Consider the following 24782-nt stretch of genomic DNA (forward strand, 5'->3'; position numbering starts at 1 on the left):
CGGACGCCAGACGAACGAGATTTTGGTTTGAGTCGCCATGTTGGACCTTCATTTTTGTCCGCGTCGATCCAAACACGGATGTAGGTGGACGAAATGGGTCTTGCTCTAAGCACGTATGCACATGGATCCCAACTAATTGGACCGCTTAGGCATGCACGAGACCTCCCGTGTACGGGAGTCTCTTTTCTCATGGTTTATAGTGTAGCTTCCTACGGGCCGACGACGAGCACATGCACCTACCTGGCGAACAAGACAGATGCCCATGCACCGCTACCTCGATCGCCACGATAGCACACAGGAAGGTGACACGTTGTACAGCGGCAAACCCAGCCAGCCAGCACAGCACATGCCGGCCGATCAACTATCCCCTCGTGTGTCGTGTCTTAGTTAGTTAGGTTTGCCCTCTCCTTTGCTCGACAGAGAATGCATCCATGCTATCTACTTGGACTCCATCTTCCATCCTTGACTGTTAACTAGGTTGCTCGAATCAAACTAGCTAGCCCTATAAAATTCTTCACTCAGGTGTAGTACTGCGGTAGTGCAGCACGAGATCGATTATGGAGTTGGGTAGTAGTGCTACCATGTCTCGAGAGCTGGTCGTCCTAGCGTTCACGTACGTGCTTGTCCACTATCTCACAGGGGTCATTCTCCGGAGCAAACGGGCGTCGCTGCCTTTGCCACCCGGCCCGCGAGGCTACCCGGTGGTTGGGGCGCTGCCCCTGCTGGGCCGGGCGCCGCACCGAGCACTCGCAGCCCTGGCTAGGCTGCACGGCCCCATCATGCACCTGACCCTTGGAAGGCAAGGCCTCGTGGTCGCTTCCACGCCGGAGTCGGCGCGCCTCCTGCTCAAGGACCACGGCGGCAGCTTCCTCGACCGCCCGGTGGACGACGCCGGGCCCATGGTGCTGGCGTACGGCGCCCAGGACCTTGTTTTCGCGCCCTATGGCCCCAAGTGGCGCCGCCTGCGCCGGGAGTGCAGCGCGGGCCTCCTTGGCCCCAAGGCGCTCGCCGACTGGGCCGACACGCGTCACGAGGAGGTCGGCCGTATGGTCCGTGCGATGAGCCGGCGGGGCGAGGCGTTGGAGGTGCCGGAGTTCCTGTTCGCCGCAATGGCAAACATGATTGGGCAGGCGGTGGTGGGTCGGCGAGTGCTCGACGAGGCTGGCGGCGAGGCCACGAGGGAGTTCAAGGAGATGGTGGTGGAGCTGATGACCACGGCGGGGCTGGTGAACATCGGCGACTTTGTGCCGGCGGTAGCGTGGATGGACCTGCAGGGGCTCGGCCGGAGGATGCGGCGGCTAACGACGAGGCTGGACAGGGCCTGGAGCCGGTTGCTGTCCGATCACGAGGTGGCCATGGCTAACAGGAAGCAAGACGGGAGCCGCCGTACAGACCTAGTTGACCGGCTGATCGCATGTCGTGACCATGCCGAGGACGTGGGGGACGGCGTCACAGACCTCAACATCAAAGCTGTACTTAACGTACGTACTCCATCACCTCTAGGGTAAACCACACACACATACGTGCACATGCATTTATGTTGGCCGGCTCACGCATGCCACTATCACAGAACCTGTTCACGGCGGGGACGGACACTTCGTCGAGCACAATCGAGTGGGCGCTGACCGAAATGCTGGTGAACTCGGCGATACTACAACAGGCGCAGGCGGAGATGGACGAGGTGGTAGGCCGAGATCGGCTACTCCAGGAATCCGACATCCGGCACCTCCCCTACCTCCGTGCCATCTGCAAGGAGACCTTCCGCAAGCACCCCTCCACACCACTCAACCTCCCCCGTATCTCCACCGAGCCATGTAAAGTGCAGGGGTATGTTAGTCGATCACCGATCACACGTACGCATGTCCGTGCTGTGGCTGTGAGCCCGTGACGCGAACACGACTTGGTTAATGTGCCAATATTCCTCGTTCTGCAGGTACCATATCCCCAAGGGCACGAGGTTGGTCGTGAACATATGGGCGATCGGGCGGGACCCGGCGGTGTGGCCCGAGCCGGAGAGGTTCGACCCTGGGAGGTTCATGACCGAGGAGGGGAGGAAGGTGGAGCCCATGGGGAGTCACTTCCAACTGATCCCGTTTGGCGCGGGCCGAAGGATGTGCGCGGGGGCGCGCATGGGAGTGGCATTGAACATATAAACAACGCTACACTACCCGCCCATAGGAAGCACTTGCGATCGTTAAGTCAGTTGGTCCGTTGGATTTCACTGCGACAGGACTTTTTACAGTGCTGTCAGAGTCTTAGCCATTGGTTATTCGTGACTCCTTTGTTTCAATTATTTGCATGACGGGTGGGCCTCAAATTTCCCCAGGCCCAGCATCCTCATGCGTCCTGTGCGCGTCCTGGGTGAGAAAAGGAAGGCGTGGGGCTGGATCGTGGTGCACGGTGAAAACCTAGCCACCAATCCCTCGCATCCCCGAACAACCAATCCCTCCGCTCCCCTCGAGCCCCGCTCCCCTCCTCTCCTGCCCTCCCCTGCGTTGCCGCCTCCTCCCCTTCTCCCCTGCTCTCCACTACGCCGCCTCCTCCGCCCTTTCACTTTTCTCTCCCGCGGCGGCGACGATCTGCAGGCAAAAGGCGACGCCGACGGTGCTCGATTCGATCTGCAGGAGAGAGAGAGAAGATAAGAGGGAGAGAGAGAGAAGGAAGGAGAGGAGGGAGAACTCCGTTGCCGCCACGTGCCGTGCTTCTGGATCGAGCGCTGCCTGACCAAGGGATAAGAGTATGAGGTAAAACTAGCCACCATGCTCCTGTGCGGGCTGCATCCCCACATCTCTCGTTTCATTATTTCACCATCGCTGCCTCTTCTCCTCTTCGTTGCTCTGCTTCTTCCCCTGATTCCTCTTTTTCATGTTTTCTCTTTGTGGCGCCGCCGGGGATGAGAGGAGCAGCTGCTGAAGCAGGTGCGGCGCCGGTGCACTGCTGGCGAAGCGGTCGTCGACGGTGCCGTCGACGTCGTCCTTGGCAGAAGGTAAGCCAAGATCAATCTCTCACAATATTCCTTTGTCGTCGATGTTCTTATGAAACTTAGTGATTGGACTTTCTCTGTTATGTTTCACACATTGCTACTTTTAGTTATCCCCATTGGCTTGCGGATATGCTCCTGCTGAGTTGTTCTTGTTTATTTTCTCTATCCAACATCATTGCAGGTTGGTGCTTCCTCTCCTTCTCACTGCAGCTACCTATGCCTGTATTATTCTAGGATTTTGCAAGTTAAATACTCATGTGTGCTGAACTGAAAAGTTCTCTATGCAACATCTATTGCAGGTTGGTGTTTCCTACCTATGCCTCTATTATTCTACGATTTTGAAAGTTAATTGCTCATGTGTGCTGAATTGAAAAGCTCAATGAAAGGCACTTATTTCTATGCACAAATGCTTTTGTTGCTATAAGAATATGTAGAGAAGAAAGCATTTAGCACTGCTGCCCCTGCCGTACATAATTAGAGGAATAGTTTGGTTCAGTTAGAGGAATTGGTGTTTTTGGATAGTGATGTTTGGGCCAATTCTGGGCTGATCAGTCCATAATTTCAAGAGTCTCCAAATATAAGTTGTAGTGTAGGTCTCAAGCTTTCCAAAGAGTATTTGTTTGTGCTTTTTGGCCGGGCAGTTTCAGAGCAGCCATCAATTTAATGTGTTGTCCAGGAAGTTATTATCCTGAGTGCAGTTTTTTCATTTGCCAGTTTAGGGCCTGTTAGAGGTTGAATTAAAATAAACTTTCAACATGAAAGTTGTAGATAAGTTGCTGTAGATGCTTATACACTTATAATTTGTCCGAATTCCTCTTCTATATCGAATCATATAAAAATATTAAAGGAGGTTGTACTATGTTGGACAGAATTTCATTCTCAGCTTCATCGGCGTCAGCTTCATCACCAAGAGGACGGACTCCGGAAGGCAGCCCCCTCCTAAGGCGCCAGGGCCGGTAACTCCCGAAACGTCCATCCTTCCTAACATTATTTTCTGGTGATGCACCGTTAGGGTTCGTGTTCATTGCCATTTTGGATTCATATGTGAAGTCTATTGTTGTTAATTACAGTTAACTAATTTCTTAATTCATGGTTGTTTTAGTTGCTGACCATATGATTGGTAGCCTTGGACAGAAGAGGGCCAGCAACAAACAGAAGCAACCACTGTCCTGTCCAGAACATGTATATCTTCAGTTTTGGTTGCCTTCCGTTTACTTGCCAACAAGCGACACTGAGCTCACATATTTACTGTTTGCTTTGTTATATACTTAATCTGCTAGACAAAGTGTAAAAGGGAAATTCATGCTCGACAATTTTGTATATTTATAAACCTAGATGCTACTCTAATTGGTTTTACTTCTTCCATATATTTTCTCCTCCCAGTGTGTATAAACAGTGCACAAAGTTAATTTCTTTTCCGTCTTGACCGCATCTAATTTTAAAGAAAATAGAGAGGAATCTGAGAGATACACAACCAGAAGAATTTTGTTTCTTTGACTTATCAATCATGTCTAACTTTTGGTAAAAGAGAGGAATTTGAGATAGATAGATAGCCTGAACAGCTTTGAACAGCTTTGAACATCCGAGTATGCTGCCGGCCTCCTCGCCGTGCACCAGTGTGTGGCAGCTGCTGAGATGTGCGCAGTTTACTCCCGGTTCCGTGATGGTGTTGAAAAGCACCTTAACTGAGCCAAGGAATTTAGTAGCATTGTGGGACGATTAACCAAATTTTTTCCTCTTCCTATACTATCTTCTCATATTATAATTTTGGTGTCCTGGTAGGCAGGGATCAGCTTTGGTGGCATCCGATGCTGCCAGGCCACGGGGTTAGAGCAGAGGAGGCTGACATGGTGTTCGACATTCAGATGGTCATTGTGATCGACCAGATGCGGCGCCTCATGTCACCCCGAGCCTCCAGGACTTGTTAGCGGTGCTCATGAAGTAAGCTCATAGAGTAAGGATATGCTTGCAAGTGCTCATTTCCCATATGCTTGCCCACTCCTGTCTCGCATCAAGCTTTCATTTATTTCCCTAAAATTCCTCTAATTTTGTTGTGTGCATGTCTGAGAAAGAAATAAGAGGAATAAGCTATGGTACGTCTTGGCGAAGTACATTATTTCCCTGGCTTGTGAAGTTAATGCGCCCAAATTCGCGTACAGTCTGGTTTCGGACTAACAATGGCTCCTTGTGTTATATTGCAACTAGAAAAAGAGATGGGCATAATAAAGAAGCTTGGTGAACAAATATATATCTGAACCCTCTACACAGTATAGATGCTATAATTTTTGTTAAATGGAAGTTAGATTCAGATTCTTAAAAATATTATCATTCAGTCCTATACATACAAAGTACCTGCAACCCGCATCTCTAAACAACGCGAACCTATCCACAATCATAAACTTGTGTATTGATCCTCCATTCAGATTTCTTATTAGCTCATTCTGGCCTGTGTGAAATTTTTGTGTTTGCTTTACAATGGCCCAATGCATTTCGGTCGATATATATGTGATGCCATTGGTTGGCCTGGATCGGATAGCTAGGTTTGATCGATTCGGTTAATATATGTTTATGTTTCTGTTTAGGTTTCAGCACCTTTTGATGCGTGTGCGTGCTGCCATTGATTGACTTCATCTGTTTTGCTGGCTATTCTATGTGCATTTACATGTATAGGATAGTCATTTTGATTCAGTTAAGATATGTTCAGATTTCTGTTTAGATTTCGGCACCTTTTAAATGTGCTACCATGGGGTAACCTGAGTCTATTTTAATGGCAACGGGACCTGCAAGTGCATGGCCCACTGCTAATAGTCCTAGAAGCGATCGAAATTGTTGCTATTTTGACTTTGTCTGCTACATGGACTGCTATTCTGATCTCTATGTTTTCCCATTGCTTCATTCAGTATGTCCACGTAAAACCAGAAATTACATGCATTTGAATGATGATAGCTTAGCACTCGATGATAAATGTGATGTTGTTTTATGTTAATGTGAAACCCGATCTATCGGTTGTTAGTTTGAATCAGTACCCAAGCCATCCTCCTCACTGCCCTCCTCTTAGTTATTTAGGTAGTTCTTCCTTCTTGGGTAACAATGAGAAAACGATTAGGTTGGTTACACAGTATACTTCATGATTGCGGTAGGCACAAAATGCTTGGCAGACTAAAATAACTATGCCTCATTTCTATTATCAAGCTCTAAGTGTATATTGAGATGCCTTTGTACAATGGAAGATCCATGGGGTTGTTTGTTTGCTTGTAGATTTTCGTGCAGATATTTGAATTGTGCAAATTTTTAATTTGAGTTATAATTTGTTGTCTCTCGATGTCGCTAATTTTGTATGAGCTGGAGGTGACCATTATCATGTTCTTTCTATTTTTTATAGACAATGTTTTATTTCTAATATTTAGTTTCATTCCAAGATTAATGATGCTTTCACTCTGTTTTCAAATTGACAATTTCCGCCGACCCTTGTTGCACTCAATGATGGTTGATGCCAACGTCGTCCATTAGCATTTATTATGTTGAAAATTGCTTCACTCGGTCATCTCTGCTTTTGACGCCACAAAAACATGTGACAACTAATTTATGCTTGATTATTTGCTCATTTTTATTCCTTATACATTTAGCTCTTGTCCTTGATTAGTTCATTTGCAAGGAGAGTGTTTGTGTTCAACATAATATTCCATTTCCAGGTTTGCACTAAAACTAACTGCAATAGAAGAAAGTGCATGAAGAATGAACAAGGAAAAGCTACAGATTGATATGTATAGGTTACAAATTTTTCTACCTCCACCCCATATTCCCACTTATGGTTCAGTGAAGAGTATGATTTCTCGCTTGGGAGGATGCCATACACAAGATATGCATTTGTTTCCGATGCCTTTTCATTACAGTTGCTTTTGTTTAAATTATAAAGAGTTAAATACATCATGAGTGCCTAAACTTGTTCGTTGCGCTCAGTTTAGTGCCTAAACTTGTAAAATACAAAAAAAATGGTGCTATAACTTGTCGCACGGTGCATATACGGTGCCTCCACCCGTATGCCATCGTATTTGCTCTCTGTGTGGCGTGACAACTGGCAGCTGGCCCACAGATCAGTAGGTGAGCGTTGTCTGCGCTGGGTGAAATGCATACGAGTTGTTTTTGCAGAAATTTACGTGAGATTTAATTAAAGTCACAAATAAGCCATTGTTCTATATGCTAATAACAGGAAAAAAATTACTGTGTCATTGAATTGGTTTTGACCTTGGGACCTCCAGGTTAAATAGCACGCACGCTAGACGCCAAGACTAATATTACTTATACAATCTACTATCGCTCTGCAATTTCCATTATATTGTTTTCAAGTTACCGTTTGGTTTTTACAATATATGTAAAATTTCCAATATACAAATACGCAACAATTGTCTATTAAAATCTTTATTCTATTTTTATTATTTGTAGTTTGAAGAGGTAAACCCGAACTGTTTGTAAAATTTATATGGATTTAAAAAGTTCAACATATATTATAAAATATTGCCTAACTTTTTTGTATCTTCATCCAGAACTATTTTGTATCTTCATTGTATTTTTAAAATACATAATTATTTAAAAATCAACAAAGTTGTATTTTGAAAATTGTTCAATATGTATTAAAAATGATTGTGTAAAAAGAATAAATTCAATAAATGGGTTAAAACATGTTAAACGTGTTTGTAGAAATGTAAGAATAATTTTACACAATAATTATTTTAATACATATAGAACATTTTATGAAATTGATGTTGTAATTGTTTTTGAATGCGTGACGGTCATTTTTCAAATACACGTTTACAATGTCTTAATACAAGTGAGAATTTTCCAAAAATATGTTGACTTTTTGGAAAAATACACGTTGAAAATGCACTGTTCTTGGCCTATTGGTTAGCACATGTGCACATTGTGCGCGAGGTAATGAAGTCGAATGCTGCCGGTGTGTGCTCTTTTTTTTTGTTATTACACTCTATTTTATCCCACATGCTGACATGCAGGGCGTAGATCTGACAGATGAGGTAAATGCAGTTTGGCATATTTAAATAAAAAATATCAGGAGGTTTTGTGAAAATTATTTAAAGTACAAGGAATTTTCTGTAAAACAACCAGCACACACCTCTCACAGGAATTGACATGTGGGTCAACGCCATGTTGACACACCATGTGGGCTTTGCATATGCCTAAATACGGACAGAGGCACTGTATTTGAACGTTCAAACAAGTTACGACACCAGTTTCATGTATTTTACAAGTTTAGGCATCAAAGTGATCGCATCGGACAAGTTGAGGCATCCGTGATGTATTTAGCTCAATTATAAAAGCAGCCTTCTAGAGCAGATCATTTTTTATGGATATATGACGACAGGTTTGCGATTGCATTGTCAAAAGCAAACCTAGGGTGTTTGATGTTTCCATGTAGTTTTAAAACAACCTCCTAGCACTGTTCATTATATATATACATTGATGCGCTTCTCCATATTTGAGGCATCGTTTGGGTTTTATCCACTTGTCCATGAAGGATGCTTCATGAGGAAAATTCCTCATATAATATTTTTTGAGAGGAAGAGTTTAGGGAGTACTATAATTCTGAAGATATGCCAGAGAATTGAATATGAACTCACATAAAGAATCGAGATTACAAACGTAGAGGCTTCACTAGAAGAGAGGCCCTTTCTGTAGATCACAAGAGACATGTTTTTTGTAGGTACAAGAACCATATTTCTATTTACGATTATCTCCTAGCAATGAAAGTCGTATGTGACAAACATGAATAAGCTAGGGGAAAGTCGTATGAGTGTTAACTTCTGTTTTCAATTTCCAACTTTGTGCAACTATTTTCTATATATGTATAGGTGCTTGCTATGTTAGAGATAAAAAAGGATCTTGGTTACAGCAAGCCACGTGGGGGTTACAGCAAGCCACGTGAGCACATGGCATGGAGAAATGCCAGTGTTCTTGAAATCCCTTGTTGCATTTGTTCTTTGTCCTTCTGGGATGTTACTAAGACATCCTTTACTAAGACATCATTTTCTTAGGTATTGAGTAGGATTTTAGCTGCACAACTTGTTGAAAAAAATCAATGCTTAAGTTGACGATAAGGTGATGTTTGGCCTTGGCCTTTTGTTCTAATCATTTGTTGTTATTATCACATATCATTTCATCATTTTTTTTGGCTTCATTCTTTCCTTCCTGCTTGCGGCAGGTAGAAGACTCGGGCAATGGGCAGGTAGAAGACTCGGGCAACGGTTAATTGACAAGCACTATATACACAATGCATCTCTGCTAATATAGCTTACTTTATAAAGCCATCAATGTATGCTATTATCAAGTGATTTGAATATTTTATTTTAAGCTATCATGTAATGGAATATAAGTATCCATTAACTTGGTTCTAAACCAGTCTAATATGCATGGTTTGAATGCTCGGCTTGCTCTCCTTTTTGCGTGATATGAATATTTTCTTTTAAGCTATAATGTAATGGAATGTAAGCATTTATTAAGTTGGTTTAAATCAATCTCATATGCATGATTTTAATACTCGGTTGGCTCTCTCCTTTTGCGCTATGGGCGCAACGGGCCATCTAGCATGAACAAAGGACAAGCATATGCTTTCGCCTTCAAATGCACTTCCAAAGGATTGCGCCTGATCGTCTACTCAATATAAGCAAGTTGTCCCTTGTCATATAACTTAGCATTAGGTGGCCTTTGTTTGGGCCACAGCTTGTGATTCTCAGATTCTAACCTTTCAAAATCAGAATTTGAAACAAACACACTGGATTCCTAAGTAGCTTCCCAGAATCGATTCTAAAAAATCAACCACGAGCGAAGGGAAGCTGGATTCCAACGATTCTTAGGAATCTGTAGCTCAAACAAAGGGGGCCTTAGTATAGATGCCTATCAAGACATCTATGTTTATCATCCTTTTGGATTTTATGTAATCCCCTAAGACCATCCTGTCATTTAACTGTCGGTTATTTGCTGCTTAGACTGATGTCTGGTATGCTTTTGAAACAACCATGATGAAAGAAATATATGCTTCCATTTTGTGTTTACATATTTTAATGCACACTCTTTCAATAATTGGCTTGCATTCGGCCTTTGCGTCATCGGCGCAACGGGTCATCTAGTTGGTGGAACACATGCTGGGGGCACTGGTGCACGCCTTCGACTGGGAGATGCCAGAGGGGGCGACGGCGATGGACATGGAAGAGGAATTCGGACTCGCACTGCAGAAGAAGGTGCCGGTGCGGGCCATTGTGCGGCCGAGGCTGGCACCCATCGCGTACGAGTGATGGCGTGCCTGCTACTATTATAGTGACCTAAAAGGTCTTATAAAAGTTTAGAGTGGGAGTACATAATAAGTAGACGTCTAGCTTGGTCGTGTTCGTTCCTAGGCCGTCTGGCCTTCTTCGTGACCCATCATGACCCAGAGAAGATGTCTTGTTTGCCCAAATTTTTCTTGAATAATGACTAATCTCAAGGTATGGTATTGGATACATATTAATTTAAGGACATGACTAAATTCCAGACGGCGGGAATTTAGCCATAGGTGCGGACGAGTATTGAGTAATCATGCATCGAGTGTAGGCAGCTTGGTTCTTTTAGGTAAACTCCACCTCCCTTTTACCACATGCATGCAGAAAAAGACAAAATTGATGATGTCATTCCAGATTCCCTTTAATTTTGAAAATCAAAATGTTTTGTAGCTCAAACCGTCGCCCCGATTTAAAAACCGTCTTCACATAAAAGATTCATCGCGACGACGAGAGCTTCGAAACTAGATCCCATGTTGTTATGTTTCGTCAAAAAAAAATTAGGTCAAAAGTTACCAGACCTAGGCTTAATAAGTTATCACATCTCTAGTACGTCAGTTACCATCCTGTTTACATAGAAATTACCGGGGCACAAAAATGGCTTCTCCAACATTCTCTCCGCATGCAAATGCACGATAGCACAGGAAAGCTGATGTCATTGTAGATTCTCACTATTTCGATACTATAAAATGTTTTATAGCTCAAACTGTTGTTTCTGACTGAAAAATCGTTTTCACGTAAAAAATCCATCGTGACGACAACTTCGAAACTAGATCTCATGTTGGTATGTTTTGATCACTTTTTTCGTCAAAAGTTACCGTAAGTTATCATTTATGTTATACGTATGTTAACATGTTATTTATGCAGAAGTGACCGGAGGTGTGTTTTCAACGAATCCTTTCCTCCGCGTCAATGTTACTGTGGTATTTGTACCTAAGTTATCAGATCCACGATGCAGATATTACCGTGCTATTGGCATAGAAGTAACCGGGGTATGTTTCAACAACTTTTATTCGGGTCTAAAGTTACCGTGGTGTTTCTACCTAGGTTATCAGGTCTACGGTGCTTAGATTACCATGGTAACTATACAGGAATTGCCGGGGGGTCAACTATTTTTTTCCAACATCCCTCCCCCACCCCTCATCATCGTCGCCAAAGTTACCAGAAGTGGGGAACATAAGTTATCAGGTCTGCGATGTGTGAGTGATCATGCTATTCACACAAAAAATTACTAGGGATATATTTCATCAAGCGCCCTTCCCCCACCTGATCGCCAAATGTACCAAGACCGGGGTACATAATTTACCAGCTCTGCGATGTGTGAGTTGCCGTGCTATTCACATAAAAGTTACTTAGGGTATATTTCATCACCCCTTGTCGCAAAAAGTTACCATGACCGGGGTCCATAGGTTATCAGGTCTCCTATGTGTGAGTTACCATACTATTCACACCAAAGTTACCAGAGGATATTTCATCAACCCTCTCCCCCCCCCCCCCCCCCGCGTCGAAGTTATCAGCATCGTGGTACATAAGTTATTAGGTTTATGATGTGTGAGTTGCCATGATATTCACACAAAAGTGACAGAGGGATATTTCAACAACCTCCCCCCCTCCCGGTCGCCAAAGTTATCAGGACTGAGGTACTTAAGTTGTCAGGTTTCTGATGTGTGAGTTACCATGATATTCACACAAAAGTGACCGGGGGATATTTCATCAACACCCCCCCCCGCCGCCGCCAAAGTTATCAGGACCGGGGTACATAAGTTATTAGGTCTATGATGTGTGAGTTACCATGTTGTACACAAAAAAGCCGACGGTATATTTCATGACCCCCCCTCCATGTCGCCAAAATTACCATGGTGTCATCAACTCGAGATGAGTTGGTAAAATAATCTACTTAAGTGCGGAAAAGTTCAGACATCACATTAACTTTTGTGCAAACGTAGAAGAGAAACATAGGTGAGGTGGTTGTCTAGTAGAGTTACCTCATAAAGTCATAAGAGGTACAAAGGATCGAAACATCTTGTGCATATAACCATACTAATAGAGTAGATGAGTCATCGGACTAGAAAACAACAAGAAAACAAATGCCTAAATGGTAAGAAAAAAGACGAGCACCGGGAAACACAAGCTTAGTGTAGGGCATGTGGTTACCTACCACAGTTATCTACCAGGAGGTATGCGGGATCGCGCGCGCTGACGCTGACATGTACCTAGGGTAGGGCAATAGACCTGACCAAAGTACCCTACCCAAGGACACTGCCCTACAGTCAAGGACGTTTGAAGAACAACAGATTCTACCAACTGAAATCACCACACTATGTAATCCACTCGACTGTGAGTTCCACTCGGACAACCCAATTCCATTCGACAGGAGTAGGCTCACTCGACCGTATCAGAAACCACTCGGAGTATAGAAGATCTAAGGTCACTCTGAAGGACAACGGTCAGGCGTTCACTCCGTAGTCTTAATGATCATTTATATATGACTTTAATGCTGACGTTACCAGTAACGTCCTATCTTTATGTACATTGAACCCTGTGTAACTGAGGGACGAAGGGGTCTGGCGAACTCTATATAAGCCACCCCCTCCTCAGGCACAAGGGTTCGCACCCCCTGTAACTTCACGCATAAAACCAATAGACCAAGCCTCCGGGCACCGAGACTTAGGGTTGTTACTTCCACCGCGAAGGGCCTGAACTCGTAAATCCTGCGTGCACAACCTCATCGTAGCTAGGATCTTGCCTCTCCATACATACCCCCTATTCCATTGTCAGGTTTAGAACCACGACAGTTGGTGCCCACCGCGGGGCAGGTGTTTTAGCGACTTTCCGGTGAGGTTGCAATTTTTTCGACTCCCTGTATCATGGTTTCCGGCGGTGGATTGGCTGAGGGCCGCGAGATCCGTCTCGGTGCGCTCGTTTTCGTCGCCGACGACTCCGCCTGGCTCCAGGAGGCCCCTCTCGACGTCGAGACGCTCCCCGTCCGTGGGGCGATGCACTTTCGCGCGTGCGTTCGCGGCGTCCTTCTGCGGTAGCCGTCGACCCAGTATCGGTCAGCTCCCGTGATGTCTTCGCCCCCCGCAGTTCGCCGGCGCAAGCGATCCGGTCGGTCACGGCTTCAGCGGTGGGTGAAGCATGCGGTGGCACGTCAATCGACCACCCCTCAAGTTGCGGCAATCGAGCCCGACGAACCTCTCTACGGCCTGCTCGATCTATCGACTGGCTCCGTCGAGACCCTTTCCGAGTGCGACAGCAGCGATCCTGCGGCGGAAGTCTTGGTGGTCAACGCGCCGCACAGCCCGCCTGGTTTTCGTCGTGGCGACGATGGCGACGGCGGCGGCGACCCGTCGCGTGTCCATGAGGAGTATCATCCCGAAGCGCTCACCTCACAGCAAAGGGAGGAACTTCACCGCCGCAACATGGAGGTGCTCCACACACCCATCATCGGAGAAACCTCTGAGGCTCGGGCCTTGGAGGCGGCGCGCTTGGCCACTCGGGCTGAGCGCGCTCGGCGAGAGAACCTTCAGCATGTACTCTACGAGCGTGCTCGGCGGTAGATCCCTGAGTCCAGTCGACGGCAGCGACAATTGTTCCCTCCTGAACATCAGGTATACCGCACTCCGATTCAGAATCTTACAGCCGCTGCCCGTATCGCAGAGTCTATTCAGTCGTCTCAGTCAGAGGCTGGAAGAGGTTTGATGCAAATCAGAGCGTTGCTGCGGGCAGCGGGAGAGCAGAACACAGCAGTGTCTCAGTCGCGAAACAGAATACACAGCAGATCTGTGGTGGCTGACACAGTTCAGTCGGCCCACAGCCCTAGAACGCCCCTGCGGCGTGAGGGACGTGGGCATCGCCAAGAGCAGTACGTGGGTCGGAACCACGAGCAGTATGACCACCGACTCGGCCGTGATGACCGCCGTCGGGTACCCACACCTCCTCCAAGGAGTGGATCATATGTGCCCCGGCACTATGATGACAGGCGCCCGCACAGTGGTGAACGAAGAGTTCCAGTCGACCCAAGAGAACCAGGTTTTGATGCGAGATCGATTCTCGTTCAAGGTCTGGTCGACAGAAACAGAGCACACAGAGAGGGACTGGACAGAGATCGCCCGACTGGCAGCAGAGTTCATGTTTCCGGTCCAGAGTGTTTTAGTAGAGCCATCAGGGCAGCAGAGATTCCCCCCAAGTTCAGGTTGGCACCTGGAGTCAGCAAGTTTACTGGTGAGTCCAAGCCTGACACTTGGCTTGAGGATTACCGAGTGGCTGTTCAGATCGGTGGTGGCAATGATGAGGTGGCCATGAAGCACCTCCCTTTGATGCTTGAAGGATCAGCTAGAGCCTGGTTGAATCAGTTGACTTCAGGCAGTATATTCAGTTGGGAAGAGCTAGCCTGAGTGTTCGTCAGAACTTTTGAAGGTACTTGCAAACAACCTGCAGGGTTGGCAGAATTACAACATTGCATGCAAAAACCGAATGAAACTTTGAGGGACTACATCCAGAGGTGGACCACTTTGCATCACACAGTGGAGAATGTGTCACAGCATCAAGCAGTCTGCGCCTTCAAGGAGGGCGTTCGGTATCGTGAGCTTAACCTGAAATTCGGTCGGACAGGAGACATGACCCTAACCCGAATGATGGAAATAGCCACTCGGTACGCAAATGGTGAAGAAGAAGACCGACTCCGCAGCGGCAAGAGCAAACCAGTCGGACAGGACACTGGAGGAGGTAATTCCAATCGAAAACAGAAACGTAAGGCTGAGCCTGCAGGGCCTGGAGAGACTGCGGAAGTGATCCCAGGAAAGTTTAAAGGGAAACCTAAGGGGCCCTGGACCCCCAAGAAAGTGAAAGATCAAGCAGGGAATGATGTGTTGGATTTGCCATGTCACATTCACACCAAGAAAGACGAAGAGGGAAATCTGATTTATCCCAAACATACCACTCGACAGTGTCGACTCCTTATCCAGCAATTCCGAGAGAAACAACCCAGTGAGAAAGAGAAGGAATCTGATAAGGATGAGGATAAAGAGGAGGATGAAGGTTTTCCCAATGTCAATTCCACCTTGGTGATTTTTGCTGACATTGAGAGCAAAAGACAACTGAAAGTCATAAACAGAGAAGTAAACATGGTTGCCCCAGCAACGACGACATATTTGAAGTGGTCACAAACTGCAATCACATTTGACCAGTCCGATCACCCAGCACGCGTTGCCACTCCAGGGCGGCAGGCATTGGTAGTCGACCCAGTTGTTGGTGGCACTCGACTGATTAAAGTGTTGATGGACGAAGGCAGTGGCTTGAATATTCTGTACGCCGAAACCCTTAAGGGGATGGGCATTCCGATGACCAAGCTTAGTGAGAGCAACATGAGCTTCCATGGTGTTATCCCTGGAAAGAAAGCTGAATCGCTCGGCCAAATCACTCTTGACGTGGTTTTCGGTGATTCCAAGAATTACCGTAAGTAAAAGTTGACATTTGAAGTGGTGGATTTTCAAAGTGCTTATCATGCTATTCTGGGCAGGCTCGCGTATGCTCATTTTATGGCTCGACCATGTTACGTGTATCTAAAGCTGAAGATGCCTAGTCCCAAAGGTGTGATCACAATTACTGGTAATCGGCAAAAAGCAGAAGAGTGCCTCCATAAGGGCTCGAAAATTGCCGATGAACAGATGGCAGCAGTTGAAATGCAGGAATATCAGAAGAATGCAGATCCGAGTGATTTGTTGCGAGCCAAGAAGCCTGCCATAGATTCTGCATTTCAGTCGTCTGGTGAAACAAAAGCAGTTCATATTCACCCGACCGATCCCAATGCTGCTCCGACTCACATCTCAACAACACTCGACAACAAATAGGAAGAAGTGCTCATCCAGTTCCTCCGTGAGAACTGGGACATCTTTGCATGGAAACCTTCTGACATGCCAGGTGTGCCCAGGGGACTGGCTAAGTACCGTTTGCGAGTCGATCCGAAAGCAAAACCCGTTAAAGAGCATCTCCGTCGGCCTGCCGTGGAGAAGAGAAAGGCAATCGGCGAGGAAGTGGCTCGGCTTCTGGCGGCTGAGTTCATCCGTGAAATTTACCACTCCGAGTGGCTCGCCAATGTTGTCATGGTCCCCAAGAAGGACGATTCGCTTCGTATGTGCATTGATTTTAAGCATATCAATCGGGCCTGCCCGAAAGATCATTTCCCTCTCCCCCGCATCGACCAGATTGTCGACTCAACTGCGGGGTGTGAGCGTTTGTCTTTTCTGGATGCATATTCCGGGTATCATCAGATCCGACTGTATGGACCCGATGAAATAAAAACAACTTTTATCACCCCATTCGGGTGCTTTTGCTATGTCACCATGCCTTTTGGTCTCAAGAATGCTGGCACCACATTCATGCGCATGATACAGAAGTACTTGCTCACTCAAATCAGTCGGAATGTGGAGGCATATATGGATGATATCGTGGTTAAGTTGCATTTCAAGAGGGAGACTTGGTTCTCCGAGTGGACTAGCAACGACCGCACAAGCTTGCTCCCGCGTGGGAAGGCCCCTTCATCATCAGCAAGGTGCTCCACAACGGGGCATACCACCTCTACAATGTGGAGCACAATAAAGACGAGCCACGCATTTGGAATGCAGAATTGCTCCACCATTTTTATACTTAAGCACTCAGACTGTTGAGATGTAATAAGAAATACCTTTTAGTTTGTTTATCAAAGACCCAGTGGGTGGCTTAGCTGCGAATCCGCTTCGCCTAAGTTTTAAAACAGAAAATCTCACCGAGTGAAGAGGCAAGGCTTAGTTGCGAATCCGTTTCGCCTAAGTTTGAAAAAATCCTACCGAGTGAAGAGCAAGTCTCTCACTCGGAGGCTTAGCTGCAGTCCCACACTCGCCTAAGTTTGAAAAAAAAATCCTACCGAGTGAAGAGCAAGTCTCTCACTTGGGGGGCTTAGCTGCAGTCCAGTACTCGCCTAAGTTCAAAAAAATCACATCGAGTGAAGAGCAACCCTCTCACTCGGGGGCTTAGCTGCAGTCCAGTACTCACCTAAGTTCAAAAAATCCCGCCGAGTGAAGAGCAACCCTCTCACTCGGGGGCTTAGCTGCAGTCCAGTACTCGCCTAAGTTCAAAAAATCCCATCGAGTGAAGAGCAACCCTCTCACTCGGCGGCTTAGCTGCAGCCCAGTACTCACCTAAGTTCAAAAAATCCCATCGAGTGAAGAGCAACCCTCTCACTCGGGGGCTTAGCTGCAGTCCAGTACTCGCCTTAGTTCAAAAGATCCCACCGAGTGAAGAGCAACCCTCTCACTCGGAGGCTTAGCTGCATTCCAGTACTCGCCTAAGTTCAAAAAATCCCATCGAGTGAAGAGCAACCCTCTCACTCGGGGGCTTAGCTGCAGTCCAGTTCTCGCCTAAGTTCAAAAATCCCACCGAGTGAAGAGCAACCCTCTCACTCGGGGGCTTAGCTGCAGTCCAGTACTCGCCTAAGTTCAAAAAATCCCACCGAGTGAAGAGCAACCCTCTCACTCGGGGGCTTAGCTGCAGTCCAGTACTCGTCTAAGTTCAAAAAATCCCACCGAGTGAAGAGCAACCCTCTCACTCGGCGGCTTAGCTGCAGTCCAGTACTCCCCTAAGTTCAAAACACGTTCTGAGTGAAGAACGATCTTCCCGCTCGGGGACTTGGCCATACGCTCCATCCCGATCCGCAAGGACGACGAGGTGCATGTCATCTGCGATCTTCTCCTTAGAGCTGCGCCATAAGTACAATATGCGCTCCATCCTGATCCGCAAGGACGACGAGGTGCAGGTCGTCTACGACCTTCTCCTCAGAGCTGCATCACAAGGACAAAAGACTATTCCGAGTGAAGAAACAAGTCCCACTCGAAGGCAAACACAAGCATATTCAAAGAAAGGCTAAGTTTAAGATAAATCCCACGAGGTTCCCGACCGCGGATTAAAGTACTCGGGTATCAGACCCGAAGGAGTTTAACGGTTACAAAAACCACTCGGCATACCGAGGCAAATTTAATCGGATCATAAAAGTTTGTTCACTCCGCAGGAGGTGGACTAGCCAGCTCGACGAACTCATCCAAGTCGATTCCATCTGCAATACGAGTGGCGGAGGCAATAAAAGTCTCCCTGAAAGACTGGAAGTCAAGCCTCTTGGTATTGGCAACCTTGATTGCTGACAGCTTCTCTTCTTTCGCTTCCTTACAGTGGACGCGAACCAGAGACAGAGCCACATCAGCACCACACCAGGCAGAAGACTTCTTCCATTCCTGCACTCGACCAGGGACCTCGTTGAGTCGAGTCATCAGAGACTCGAGGTCATTCTGGAGCGTCGCCCTTGGCCAGAGTGCTGTGTCGATTCGCGACACCGCGACTTTCAGCCGAGCAAGGTAGTCCACAACGCCAGCAACACGAGATTCCAGTCGGAGCACGTTCATGGCGGCTTCGTCCTTAACAGGGGAGAGGATGGGGTCCAAGCTTGTCTCAATTCGCCCAGTCTCTTCCTCAAAGTTCTGGCAGAATTCTGCACTCGCAATAAAATGATGAGTCAACAACTATGTAACGAGTCGACAACAACAAGTCAGTCGGACAAGGAAAAGTCCTTCAAGCATAACGAACAACTTCTTGGCAAGCCCTCCCGGATAATTCTCGAGCTCGTCTCTCTTGCAGGCGATGTCTTCCATTTTGTCGGTCAGGGTCCTTTTGTCCCTCTTCAGTCGAGTCGCCTCCTTGTTGGCTTCATCAAGAGCAGCCTTCAGCTTGGTGTTCTCTTCTTCCAGTTTACCGACTGAGGCCAGCTTCTGGTCGGCAATCGCAGTTTTCTCTTCTACTATTTTCTGTGCGGCTGCAAGCTCCAGATCCTTCGTCGCCAAAGCCTGGTTCATCGTTTCTGAGAGAGATGATACTCGGTTTAGAGGAAGGAAATAACACTCAGTTCAGAAACGAGTCAGTCGACAAGTTTTTCATACCAACAGCATCATCCTTAGCCTTCTGCAAATTTGTCTTGGCTAACTCCAGATCAAGATTGAGCTGGATCTGCTTCTGCTCCAAGTCAGCAAACCGAGCTCCAAGTTCACAAGATTTCTGTGGTTAGGGGATAATCAGTCGGCAGACATGAAGATTGGTTGCTTCTGAGCAATAAAGTAACAAATTCAAAGAGTTCTAAGACTACAGCCGTATCAAACATTCGACAGTAGTCTCGGGGACTACACCCAGTGGGTGCACTCAGCGTGCCCCCACTGGTTTGACTTTCCAAATTGACTCGGTCCGTCCAGTCGAGAAAAAAAAGCGAAGAAGGTTATTACTTGTTTTCAGACCATAGCCGACTGCTCGTAGTCGACTAAGGTCTCGGGGACTACACCCAGTTGGTGCACTAAGCGTGCCCCCACTGGTTCAGGTTCCACTCGACATGATCTCCTCAGACCGAGTGGAAAAATTCTGATAAAAGACCCCCACCGAATCAAACATTCGACGGTGGTCTCGGGGACTACACCCAGTGGGTGCACTCAGCGTGCCCCCACTGATTCCAAGGTTCAATCGACACAACCTAGTCAACTCAAGTGGAAAAACTATTCAGTAGAAATTGAAACACCCAGTGGGTGTACAGATGCAAAATGCAGACTGGCAAGTAGAAGCACAAAGGTTTTTCAGGTAGCATATCCTAATAGAACAAGTGACAAGTCAGAAGACCAGTCGGAAATCAGCTAACCTGGACATTAGCTTGGAGTGCTGAGCTGGCATCGTAAGCAGCTTGGCTGGCTCCGGAACCACTTTCATCTGATCCATCATAATGCCTGCCTGGCGTATGGCTTCCTTGGCAGGACTCACTTGGTCCTCTGGGACGTAATGGGCAGTGAAAAGCAAAGACGGTGGATCAGCTGCAGCAGAAGGAACTTGCGTAGTCGACGCTGAAAGCTGTGCACTCGACAACGGAACGACAAAAGTAACAAAAACCCGGTTGGCGTCTCCGGACTGCTGAACCGCTGGTTCCGTCACTGGCATCGATTGGGGCGTCTTACTAGTTGATGTCTTCTTGTCTGAAGTCCTGCCCCTCCTTCCCGTGGGCCTAAGTGGCGCATCCTCGTCGCCGTCTGGAAGTTCAATAACATTGGGCGAGCTGAGAAGGATGCAATCGCAAGAGTTCAGTCGTCCGTCAAAATGGCTGATAAAGTAAAAGATAAAATGACAAGAGTTGTGCCCGCATTGGAAGTGACTGCATCCTCCATCTCTTCATCTTCATCATCTTTATAAACAGAAGTTCCAGAAGTAGCAGCGCTGCAGGTTCAAAACTCACTCGGTCAAGAACAGAGGAATGAGTCGACCAAAGAGCAAGTCTTGCCAAACTAAGAAGTTAAATTCAAGGATTACCCAGAAGCAATGGGTACAACCACTTTGATTTTGGGTAAGGCCTTCCAAGGTTTTTGCGGGACGACTTTGGGCTGCTTCGGAGCCTTCTCAGTCCGCACAGGAGAAGACGTCTGAGTGCGGTTTGAAGACTGCCCAGTCGGTGCAGTTACTTTGCCACGGACGCTGGCCGGGTCATGGGTATGCTTGGATTGCCTTTCCGTACGGGGAGGAGAGTCGACCTCCTCGCCATCGCTCGAGTCGTCACTCTCCTCGTCCTCCCCACCGTCAGATTGCCAGCCGGCACTTTCTCCTTCGCTCACCTCTCCCTCTTGCTCCTGCTCCTTCACCTGCTCCCCATTGGGCATTGAATACATCTCAGTGTAGATCTGCAAGACAACAAGTTGAACAAATGGCAGTCAGTTTACAAGAACAATTACACGATGGATCAAAAAGACACTCAGAAATAAAGAATCAGACCTTGTTTGTCTCATAAGTGTTGTCGAGTGGAGGAACCCTCCTAGACCCCCTGGGGTTGTCTTTGTTGCTGGTGATGCCCCTCAGCCACTGCGCCACCGTCTCCTCGTCAACTTCTTCCGGGTGAATCCGAGTGGTGTCGTCAATGCCCGAGTACAGCCACATCGAATGATCACGGGCTTGAAGCGGCTGAATGCGTCATCTGAGAAAGACCTCTAGCAAATCCATGCCGGTCACACCGTCACGGACAAGTTGGACTACTCGTTCGACCAACATCTTCACCTCCACTTTCTCCGCCGGAGTCACTTTCAAGGAAGAAGGTTTCTCTACTCAGGCCATGGAAAAGGGGGGAAGCCCAGTCGACTGACCAGGAGTCGACTGATCTTTGCAGTAGAACCAGGTCGACTGCCACCCTATGACTGACTCGGGAAGAATTATAGCTAGGAAGGTACTTTTACCCCTCATTTGGATCCCTAGACCTCCGCACATCTGGATCATGTGCGTCCTCTCATCACTCGGGTTAGCCTTTTTTACCGACTGAGAACAGCAAGTGAAAATGTGTTTGAAGAGACCCCAGTGCGGTCGACACCCCAGAAAATTCTCGCACATGGACATGAACGGCGGCAAGGTACGTGATGGTGTTGGGGGAGAAGTGGTGAAGTTGAGCTCCGAAGAAGTTCAGAAACCCTCGGAAGAAAGGATGGGGAGGCAAAGAAAAACCGCGGTCAATGTGGGTCGCAAGAAGGACGCACTCACCCTCCTGAGGCCGCGGCTCAGACTCGTCCTCCGGAAGCCGCCAAGACCCGTGGGGGATCAGTCCTCCCTCGACCAAGTCTTCTACGTCCTACCGCTGGATCGTCGACCGAATCCAGTCGCCCTGGATGCAGCCGGGCGGCAGGCCAGATCTCGATGAAGAGCCTCCCCGTCTCGTCTTCTTCCCCTTCGCCTTCTCCATCACCTTCTTCGCGCGCTCCAGAGCCGCCGTCTTCTCCTTCCCCATCGTGGTGGATAGAGCTCAAGCGGGGCGGCGGCGCCGAGAGCAGAGGTGGATGCAATGGAGAATCAGAGGAGGAAAGGGGGGAATGACGCGCACTGTGCAAAAAACCAGGCCACGACGCCTTATATGAAGCCTTCTCCCGAGTGACTGACCCGTGGGCCCAAGCAATCATGTCAAATCCCGCAACAGTTGCGCGCGCGGTACGTGGCGAAAAAGGTGGCGCGGAGATCGAGGCGTCCCTACCTAATCCACTCTGATTACCGCGGCCTCCTCCGCCCCGCGCGCTTCCCCAAATTTCGAATCCCGCGAGATCCGGGAATGGCAGAGCAGTCAATCACACCGAAGATTTTGTACCATATCAAACACTCGAAGCTTATCAGCAAAAGTTCACTCGACAACTTCTGAATGGCTCAAGGCAATTGAAAATGAAGTCAAAGTTTTTTCCGTAGTTCACCAACCCAAGTAAAATGCTTCCGAAGCATGAAAGTTGGGTCGGAACCACCTTCAACTTCAACTCCACTCGGACCCAAAACCATTCGGGGCCTAATGACGATGACATGTACCTAGGGTAGGGCAATAAACTTGACCAAAGTACCCTACCCAAGGACACTGCCCTACAGTCAAGGACATTTGAAGAACAGCAGATTCTACCGACTGAAATCACCACATGATGTAATCCACTCGACTGTGAGTTCCACTCAAACAACCCAATTCCATTCGATAGGAGTAGGCTCCCTCGACCGTATCAGAAACCACTCGGAGTATAGAAGATCTAAGGTTACTCCGAAGGACAACGGTCAGGCGTTCACTCCGTAGTCTTAATGATCATTTATATATGACTTTAATGCTGACGTTACCAGTAACGTCCTATCTTTATGTACATTGAACCATGTGTAACTAAGGGCCGGAGGGGTCTGGCGAACTCTATATAAGCCACCCCCCTCCTCAGGCACAAGGGTTCGCACCCCCTGTAATTAACTTCACGCATAAAACCAATAGACCAAGCCTCCGGGCACCGAGACGTAGGGTTGTTACTTCCACCGTGAAGGGCTTGAACTCGTAAATCCTGCGTGCACAACCTCATCGTAGCTAGGATCTTGCCTCTTCATACATACCCCCTATTCTATTGTCAGGTTTAGAACCACGACACGTGCACCGTGCGATTAAAAATTAATGGCGTCGCCTGCGTTCGGATCTATTGCGAGTTTCCGGTCGACTGGAAGTTAGCTTTCTCGTATTTACATAGAAAATAACGGATTACGTTTCAACATACATTTTTCACCTGGTCAAAAACGTAAGTTATCAGGTCTACTATGTGTAAACTACTATCATATTTGAACAAAAAATATTAGCGGGTAAAAAATTACCACGGTGTTTCTAGGTGCAAGTTCTCTGGACTTTTAGCGCGTCTTCTAACTAGAAAAAAGGAAAGAAAATGAAATAAAATATTTTTGTCACGGGTAAAAAACTACCTAACTAATCATATAAGAATGATCTGGACCCTGTTGACAACAACTAATCCGGTGTGATGAGGTGGCTAGCTCGATGCACTATATTGCAAGAGGTCCTGTCTTCGATCCTCATCCCCACGCAATTCTTTTTCTCGCCCCAGAAAATTGGATCACCCCTTAAAAAAAGGCGAGCGCCGGGATTAAGCTGGCGAGCGCGTGAATTGCGGGATGGCAGTTCGATCGCGACGTGCTAGGAAGGTTTGCTGAAAAATCAGGAAAATAGATCGAGGCCCAGGCGTGCGCATCGGACGGCGATGAGATCGTTCGGATCTGTTGCGAAATTCCGGTCGACTGTAATTTAGCTTTATCGTTAATTTAATACTGCCCCCGTCTCGAAATTCTTGTCGCTTGTCGCAAGCACAGTGCAATGTTTTTTTTGTGAAAACCCCCTCGTCCTTTTGAAACAATAACAAATAGGTCCCTGGCTGCTTCTTCTTCCTCCGTCCAGCGGCCGGTGCCTTGGGATTCTGCCGTCATACTGACGAATCCGGCGCTTGTAGCCCACCTGCGACCACCTGCCGTTTCCCATCTGTGACACAACTCCACCTCACAGCTTTCACCGCCGCCCAACCGCGACCAGCACCTGCGCCCGATTTCGCCGCCCACCTCCACGAGATGGTCCCCAATTCCAACCACCCGCGACACAGCTCGACGGAGGCGAGCTGGTCCACCCTCTACCCACATGCGTCCCGATTTCGGCGCCCACACGATTCAGTCTGCGACCACATAGGCGAGTTGGTCCTGATTCCACGCCCACCCCTGTTGACGCCCACGGAGACGAGCTACTCCTCCACGCCCAGCGGCCCTGACGGTGTCATGGACTAGGGGTACTCACCATGTGGTCTCCCGACCAGCTGGATCGGGCCGAGCACCCCCACGACGGTTTCATTCATGAGCCACCACTAGTGCAGAATCGGGCTATAGCACCGGTTCGTAAGGTAACCGGCACTAAAGGGTGGGGACTAAAGGTCCCCCCCTTTAGTACCAGTTCTGCACGAACCGCCGCTAAAGGGCCACCACGTGGCACGAGCCAGCGCCGGGGGCGAGAGCCCTTTAGTACCGGTTGGTAACACCAACCGGTACTAAAAGGTTTGGGGGGTTTTGGGTTCATGATTTCTTTTTCCTTTAATTTTGTGTTTTTCATTTAATTC

At 47.7% G+C, this 24782-nt stretch overlaps 1 protein-coding gene across 23 annotated transcripts; it reads left to right on the forward strand.

Moving 5' to 3' along the window:
- The first annotated feature begins 417 nt into the window (after positions 1 to 417).
- LOC109740352 (flavonoid 3',5'-hydroxylase 1) lies at positions 418 to 9391 on the forward strand. 23 transcript variants are annotated; one of them, XM_073496796.1, is made up of 9 exons: positions 418 to 1481; positions 1571 to 1827; positions 1934 to 2744; positions 2907 to 2986; positions 3259 to 3282; positions 3853 to 3939; positions 4086 to 4165; positions 4766 to 6753; positions 9198 to 9391. In XM_073496796.1, the coding sequence occupies exons 1-3, from the start codon at positions 558 to 560 to the stop codon at positions 2151 to 2153; spliced, it is 1401 nt and encodes a 466-aa protein (XP_073352897.1). In that variant the 5' UTR covers positions 418 to 557; the 3' UTR covers positions 2154 to 2744; positions 2907 to 2986; positions 3259 to 3282; positions 3853 to 3939; positions 4086 to 4165; positions 4766 to 6753; positions 9198 to 9391. The 23 variants fall into 23 exon arrangements, with proteins under 23 accessions (XP_073352897.1, XP_073352899.1, XP_073352901.1 ...); XM_073496798.1 differs by having other exon boundaries at positions 4770 to 6753; XM_073496800.1 differs by having other exon boundaries at positions 4770 to 4924.
- The last annotated feature ends 15391 nt before the right edge of the window (positions 9392 to 24782 follow it).

The sequence above is a fragment of the Aegilops tauschii genome, chromosome 4 (genome assembly GCF_002575655.3).
Source record: "Aegilops tauschii subsp. strangulata cultivar AL8/78 chromosome 4, Aet v6.0, whole genome shotgun sequence".
Lineage (NCBI taxonomy): Eukaryota > Viridiplantae > Streptophyta > Magnoliopsida > Poales > Poaceae > Aegilops > Aegilops tauschii.

What these genes read in the sequence shown, in the direction of transcription:
- LOC109740352 (XM_073496804.1), top strand. Translation starts at nt 558, where the DNA reads ATGGAGTTGGGTAGTAGTGCTACCATGTCTCGAGAGCTGGTCGTCCTA. An exon ending in ACATCAAAGCTGTACTTAAC is followed by an intron (nt 1,482 to 1,570) that starts GTACGTACTCCA and finishes CCACTATCACAG; the next exon opens with AACCTGTTCACGGCGGGGAC. An exon ending in GAGCCATGTAAAGTGCAGGG is followed by an intron (nt 1,828 to 1,933) that starts GTATGTTAGTCG and finishes CTCGTTCTGCAG; the next exon opens with GTACCATATCCCCAAGGGCA.